The 7,350-nt window shown below is 50.6% G+C and overlaps 1 protein-coding gene across 2 annotated transcripts; it reads left to right on the top strand.

The window, feature by feature from the left end:
* Nucleotides 1-4,672: 4,672 nt before the first annotated feature.
* On the top strand, nucleotides 4,673-6,743 carry LOC121992710 (scarecrow-like protein 8). 2 transcript variants are annotated; one of them, XM_042547240.1, is made up of 2 exons: nucleotides 4,673-5,740; nucleotides 5,837-6,743. In XM_042547240.1, the coding sequence occupies exons 1-2, from the start codon at nucleotides 4,892-4,894 to the stop codon at nucleotides 6,635-6,637; spliced, it is 1,650 nt and encodes a 549-aa protein (XP_042403174.1). In that variant the 5' UTR covers nucleotides 4,673-4,891; the 3' UTR covers nucleotides 6,638-6,743. The 2 variants fall into 2 exon arrangements, with proteins under 2 accessions (XP_042403174.1, XP_042403173.1); XM_042547239.1 differs by having other exon boundaries at nucleotides 4,673-6,743.
* The last annotated feature ends 607 nt before the right edge of the window (nucleotides 6,744-7,350 follow it).

The following is a 7,350-nucleotide window of genomic DNA, read 5'->3' on the forward strand; positions in this document are numbered from 1 at the left end:
CCACTCGGCGCCTCTTTTGTTGGAGAGGCCGCTCTTCTTCCGGAGCGGAGCCTTCATCCCGAGCGGAAGGCTCTTGGCTAACAGTTGCTCCAGCAGCTGGCTTTGGGAGAGAGGCCTGAGCGGCCGACTCTCCAGCATTTGTCCCGCTCTCTTCTTCATTAGAGCCGACCGGCTGGATGCCGAGCGTCTCCATTTCTCTGGCAGTCGCGGCCTCGAGTGCCGCAGCCTTCTTCTTCAAGATGCCAGCAATCACCGACTCCATGACGATGTTCGCTGCAAAGGAAAACAGAGAAAATCAGTTAGCAATTAAAATGAATTCACCAAGTAAAATTCTTACCGAAGTCGCTCGGGAGGGGGGTTCTGATCAGACTCAGGCCGAATATGTACATGACCCCTTCCGGAAGAAACTTGTTGATGTCAAACCGCAGGCCGGTGAGCATGTTGGCGGCGTGAAGATAATCCGGTCGGGTCTTAAATCTTTTAAGTTCTGGGGAGAGAGGATTTTCGACCTGCCACTGGGTTCGGAAGGGAGTCCGCTCAGGAAGGCGAATGTAGAAGAAAAATTCTTTCCAATGCTTATTGGAAGAAGGAAGTTTATTGAAGAAAACCAAGCCGGGTCGAGCCTGGAACATGTAAGTGCCCGGCTCGGACTGTTTAGGGTAATAGAAGTAGTAGAAGACCTCCGGTCGGAGGGGAATGTTATGAATTTTAAACAGGACGACTACACTGCATAGAAGGCGGAAAGTGTTGGGAACTAGGCTTCTGAGCGGAACACCGAAAAAATTACAGACGTCAATGATGAAGGGATGAATTGGAAAGCGCAGACCAGCTATAAACTGGTTGTGGAAAACACAAAAAGATCCGCGTGACGGTTTGTTTGGCCGGGCAGAGTCTGTGGGTATGATGATTTCAAGATCGGAGGGGATATCAAAGCTATTGATCAGAACATCGACGTCGCGCCGATCGAAGCGTGACTCCATGGTAGTGTACCATGGGCCGAGGGCTTGGTCTTCGGATCGAGAAGATTGGGCCATTGTCCGGGCGGACGAAATCAAAAAAGACGATAAAAGGAAGAAGACGACAACGAAACAGTACCCCCGAAGACGAAAACTTGGGAAAGAAGCGCAAAGAAAATGCTAGAACCAAAGATAAGGAAGAAGAACCTTACGACGAAGAGGAAGATCGAGGAGAGAGCACCGGAGATCGCCGGAAACAGAAGCGAGAGATCGCCGGGAGTCTGGAACGCAAGAAGAAGTAGTGAACTCGCACAGAAGCAAATGCGGTGAAGAGAGGAGAAAGCGAAGATTTTATAGGGCGGAGCCCGAGCGGCCTCCACCGTTGGATCCAGGTCGCGAGAATCGGAGCGTGCATCAAGCCCTTGATTTCGAACCGCCTCGGTCTCGTCGCCTGCGCCGCCGTCGCCGTACGTTGACGGCAGCAATGCCACGTGGCATTCCGCCACATGGGAGCATTTAATAAGCGCCTTATCAAGGCGCAGGGCACGTGCTTGGCCTTAATGACGAAGATTGGTGCAACTTTCGAGGAGATCAGAGGGAGGGTGACGTTGACTGGCGTTTTGGCTACCCCCTTTGATTCCGAGCGGATGGTAGCTGAAGGACGCCGTTCGGCTAAACTGATGGTCCAGTCAGTCGGACTAATTGCCTCCTTCGACTAGACTTGAAGGGGAGGCAAGTGATCCGGCGGTAAGAACAGGGGACCCCCTTTCCAAGAAGTCAACGCCACGTGGAGGTCAAAAGGTTAAAAGGATTACCGGAGAAGGGTTGAACCGACCGGCCGACCGGAAAAGGGTTGGACAAGTGATCCGGCGGTAAGAACAGGGGACCCCCTTTCCGAGAAGTCAACGCCACATGGAGGTCAAAAGGTTAAAAGGATTACCGGAGAAGGGTTGAACCGACCGGCCGACCGGAAAAGGGTTGGACCAACCGACCGACCGGAGTCTAACTGAAAGCAAAGGCACCCCAGCGGGAGTAGGGGTTCCGACGCTCATGTTGAACAAGGTCGTATGGTCGAGCGGGTGGCTCGCTCGGCCGAAGGCATAAAGTAGCAATACTGCTAATAATCCACGGAGCACACTACTGGGATTCTCCCGAGCGGACCTACCGGCCGGACGCTCGACATGAGGTAAGAAGAGACAAAAGGACAAGGGAACAAAAGGACAAGGGAACATCTTCTGACAGCGGGTATGTTCGACGAGCAGGCCATACGCAGGATCTTATGACAGAGGGTTCCGCTGTCCCATCAAAGACGTGCTCGGACTGTAACAGTATGTTGTCAGGTAAACTTTTCTAACAAGCTCATATTGAGGTATGGGCTGAGGACACGTATTAGCCTCGGTGTGTGTGCGTGAGCCCCTTCCCAGCTCTATATAAGGAGCCTCACACTTCACCGGAGGTATGCATTCTAGCATATTCGGAGCCACTTCTTTGTTGTACACTTATCTTTTTTTTTGATGAAAAGGTAAATATATATCATCAAAATGCACAAACATACAAAAGTGATCCTGGAACCCCTTATGTCATGTCTGACGAAGTATCAGATCTGGAAGGGGAACCATGGTCATGTACATGTGCTCACTCATGTACCATCTATCCCTGTCTCCTCTGCACATGCTGGCTGCCAGCTCGTCCTCAGTACCAGATACTGAGCTGAGGTATCATCCAGCACTGCCTGCTATCGCTGTCTAGCTGCTCGTGTGTCCTCATCATCAATGTCCTGTGTCCTCTGAAAGCCTGTGTCCATGCTGCTCAGTCATGCACATGCTGCTCAAGTCTCCCATGTGTCCGCGAGTCTCCAGTGACTCCAATCCATCTGAGTCCAACTCCTCCTGTGTCATGGATCAAGGCCCCATGAAATCACTTTTAGCAAGTGACCAGCTATCAACAGATTTGATGTGCCTCTACCGCGAGTCGTTTGCTGCGGGCTAGATAGGTTTGTTGTCCACTTACCTGACTTGAGCATCAGAGGGTCGTCGCCGGGAACCCCTTCCCGGCCCGACTTCTGTGCAGGTTTTCCGGAGCTCTATACGACCGGTCGGAGATCTACGTCAGCAACTAGGAGAGCGCCACGTGCCTAGCGTCCGTTGATTCAGTGATTCGGACAGGATCACATAGTATTAGTTTCATAGCAAGTCCATTCACGACTATTGCTGAGATACAAGCATCATTATTTTTTTATCCCACCGTGGTAGAGTGATAACGACGTGGTATAAGAAGTGATAACGACGTGGTATAGATATGGGAGAAGTAACCTTTTCCTTTCCTTGGGCTGTACCTCCCAACAAGATTGATCTGTTTGGATCTTGGTCATGATGACCTTTTTATTGATTTTGACGATTGGATTTCTCTATGAATGGAAAAGGGGTGCTTCGGATCGGGAGTAACCACTAGTGATAGGGTAAGGGGGAAAGAACAAAGGAAATAGCGATGCACGGACCATACTCGAGCTTTGGATCAATATCCTCAGAAGGAAGGAGTATGCCCGTGTGTTTCAACAGGAGCACCGAAAAAACCTAATTCAGCTCTATGTAAGATAGCCAAAGTACACTTGATATTTGCTCACATTCCAGGCGAAAGGTCTTAATAAGAGGAGGTAGAGTCAAATATTTGCCAGGTGTGAAATCCCATTGTATTCAAGGAGTCAAGGATTTATTGGGAATTCCGGATTGAAGAAAAGGCATATCAAAATATGGTATAGAAAAATCCAAATAGATATGGTGAAGAGAATGAGAAAAGAAAAAATACAAGAGATATAAAAAAAAATTGAACGAATATATTAAATGTATTTTAGTTTAAAATAATTTAAATGATATCTAAATTTTTTAATATGATGAAATTCAAGAGAAGAGATTGATTTTATCACTACTAAATTTTAAAATATCATTTTAAAATATTAATTCTTATTTCTATCAAGATTCAAGATGAATCTAATTTTTTTATTCTTATATCCATGTGCCAAACGCTCCTGAGTCCTGAATGGGATTTGATTGGAAAAATCAAATTTAATAAATCAGATCGCAATTTTTTGAAGTCGGTAACTAGTTGGTATGCCTAATCGACTCATACTCTCTATTATAATTCGGAATTTCTTAATAATTATTTTATTTTTTTCGGGCATAATAAAATCTAGTTTAAGATTCTTTGTGATCCACAGAGAGTGGATTCCACTATGTGCCATTCAATGCGACGCCCCATTTATTTATGTTCTTCTACTTGTCATTGAACCATTCACTGTTTGCACGTGGACACGAAGCATCGATTAAGGAGCCGCCGAAGACTCCAGGCCCACTTTTCCCACGTCGCTGGAATCATTTACGGTACGCTATTTGCTCGAAAGGCTGTGCGGTGTTTGCAATCCATAGGGACGAAGAGCGCCGTCGGGCCGACGTGACCGAACCCGCTGGATTTACGCTTTCCGTCTCACACGTGGTGCGGACGAAGCAACCGATCCAGCCGCGCTGCCCGCGACTCGGTGAACTCGGTCCTTCGCCTGGAGAGTGGCCCGGTGGCGAACGACGTCGCGTTCGACGGCGCCCAATTAGGCGCTGAGAGGGGCAACACAGCATCGGCTCCGCGTGTGGACAACACCTCGCCAGCGGTGGCGCTTACCCTTTTACCACTTCAATAATTAATTACTAATTGGTGTATAAATCTGGCGAGAAAACAGCGGACTTGTCATCGACTTTCTCTTGATTTTCAGTTTTTAGACATAATAAAATGAGGGAGAGACGGAGATTACTCTGTTTCAGGGGTTGAAAAAGAAAGTCGCCATGTTCATATGAGTCTCTCTTTTTATATTTGTTTATCTTTTTTTGCACCTCTCTTCTTCGTCGTCTTCTTCTACCTCTCCGGGCGTTCCAGTGGCGTAGGGAAACATGGCTAGTACTGGTTTCCCAGGGCGAGATGTCGGCTTTGGGGTTCAGGCGCCGGAGACTGGAAGTGTCGGCCTGATGAAGCGGCCGCTGTCGGATATGGAGAGGGCACAGCAACAGCAGATGCAGCAGGCGTTGTTCCTTCGCTCGGTGAAACAGAGGACGCTTCTTGCTTCCTCTGCTTCTCCGTGTCTTTCGATGCCTCCGCCTCAAGATCCCTTTTTGGGCTCGTCTGCATCTACGGCTTCCTTGAATTTGATGTCATCCGGGTCGTTTCGCAGGCAGGAGGCGCCGTTCTCTGCCCCGAGGGCGGAGATCGGTCCCTCCGCTGCGCTGCGGGACGGTCTTCAGGAACTGGAGCGGCGGCTTCTCATGGAGGACGAAGAGGACGTGGTGAGTGCTTCTGGATCCGCCGTGACGACCGCCGAGTGGAGCGAGGCGATGCAGCAACTTATCACGCCGCCGGTACCGTCGTCTGTGCCGAGCGTGTCAGGCGCGAACCAGTTCTCAACATCGCCGACGAACTCTTCCTCATCCACCATGTCATCCTCTGCCTCGAGCTCGCCTCCATCATCGCTGGCCTCCGCGATCCCTGCCGGGACTTTTTTGCGGCAGATGCTCCTTGACACCGCAAACGCCGTCGCAGACGGTAACATCGACATGGCCACCGCGAACCTCGCTGTTCTGAAGAGCGCCGCGAACTACAGAGGTAACCCGGAGCAGCGGCTCACGGCGATGATGATCTCCGTACTGTTTGCTCGCTTGAAGCCGGCGCCAGCCGCCGGTTCTTTTTTGCCAGCCGCCGAAGTTTGCAGCTCGGACTACTTCGCAGCTTCGCAGATGCTCTACGAGGTATCTCCTTGCTTCAAGATCGGCCTCGTGGCCGCCAATTTGGCAATTTTGGAGGCCACCAAGGATCAACCCAATATCCACATCCTCGATTTCCAGGTTTCCCATGCAGGCCAGTACTCTGCCCTCTTCGACGCCCTCGTCGACCGACAGCGTCTCCACCCGGCTGCGCGGCCCCCATCACTCCGAATCACCGCTGTCTCTGATCGCACCTCCCTCTTCGCCAACAACGACATCGACGGAGCTCTAAGAAGCGTCGGCGACCGCATCGAGAATCTAGCTAAGCGGCACGGCCTCGTCGTCCGCTTCGACGTCGTCCATCGCGCGGCCGCGGCCGAGCTCGACGCCGCCGCGCTGGGGTGCGAGGCGGGGGAAGCCCTAGCGGTCAACCTCCCGTTCGCCCTCGCCCGGGTCCCCGACGAGAGTGTCTCTCCGTTCAACCCCCGCGACGATCTCCTCCGGCGCGTGCGCGCTCTCCGCCCGCGCGTCGTCGCACTCGTGGAGCAGGAGATCAACACCAACACCGCCGCCTTCGCGGGCCGCTTCGCCTCCGCGTGTGCTCATTACGGCGTGCTGCTGGAGTCGCTGGACGTCACCGCCGCTCGCGACAGTGCCGACCGGACCCGCCTCGAGGCCGGGCTGGCGCGGCGCGCGGTGAACTCGGTGGCGAGAGAGGGCGCCGACCGGATCGAACGGTGCGAGGTATTCGGCAAGTGGCGTGCCCGCATGGGCATGGCCGGCTTCAAACCAGCCCAGCTCGGGTCGGCTGTGGTCGAACCGGTCAAAGCTCGACTCGAATCACTCCGTCCCAACCCGGGGTTCTCCGTAGCAGGGGAGGAGAACCGGATCGGGTTCGCGTGGAAGGGGCGGATTCTCACGGTAGCATCCACGTGGCGCTAGATCGCAGAAAAAATTAATCAAAATTAATTATGTGACTAAAGGGCCTGATTGGATATGGACCGGACCGGTCTGCATTGTTTAATACTGAATCATAATTATTCTCCAATCCATTATTAATTATTTCTCTTTGTAATGGATGATAATTAGCGTTAGCATTTATGACGTCATATTCTATAATTTTACGTTTATTTCCTTTTACATGTATGGGTGTCGCTTTGCGTTCGGGAACTGAAAGATATGGGCGTTTTTCACTCGTGGGTGCCTTTTATTTTTATATTGCGTGGTTCACTTGTTTTTGTCGCCATCTGTTTGTTTTAGTATGAAAATCTACTTATTAATTCGTGAAAATTTCATATTAATCTTAAATATTTAAATATGAAAATCTAGTTGTTTCTCCCTTCTTCAGAAATATTTAAATCTTAAATATTGTTAATTAATTTTATTAGTTCCCAAAAACAAAGCCAGGATCAGGAATTGAATCAGTTCACGCAGAAGTATATTCTTCGTGCCGACGTAGGTCCACCGCCCACGCCGTCGCCGACTGGGCCATTATTTTTGAAGGTCGCATAATAATTGCGAGACGTAGCCATCAAGATCGCTGCCGGCACAGTGGATTGCTTGCATATATTATTTGTGCGAATAGCAGTCCGTTAGCCGTTTGAATCCAACGGCCAATGGGCCTCTCTATTTAGTTACATTATTAACCCCCAACT

Source organism: Zingiber officinale, chromosome 6B (genome assembly GCF_018446385.1).
Source record: "Zingiber officinale cultivar Zhangliang chromosome 6B, Zo_v1.1, whole genome shotgun sequence".
Classification (NCBI taxonomy): Eukaryota; Viridiplantae; Streptophyta; class Magnoliopsida; order Zingiberales; family Zingiberaceae; genus Zingiber; species Zingiber officinale.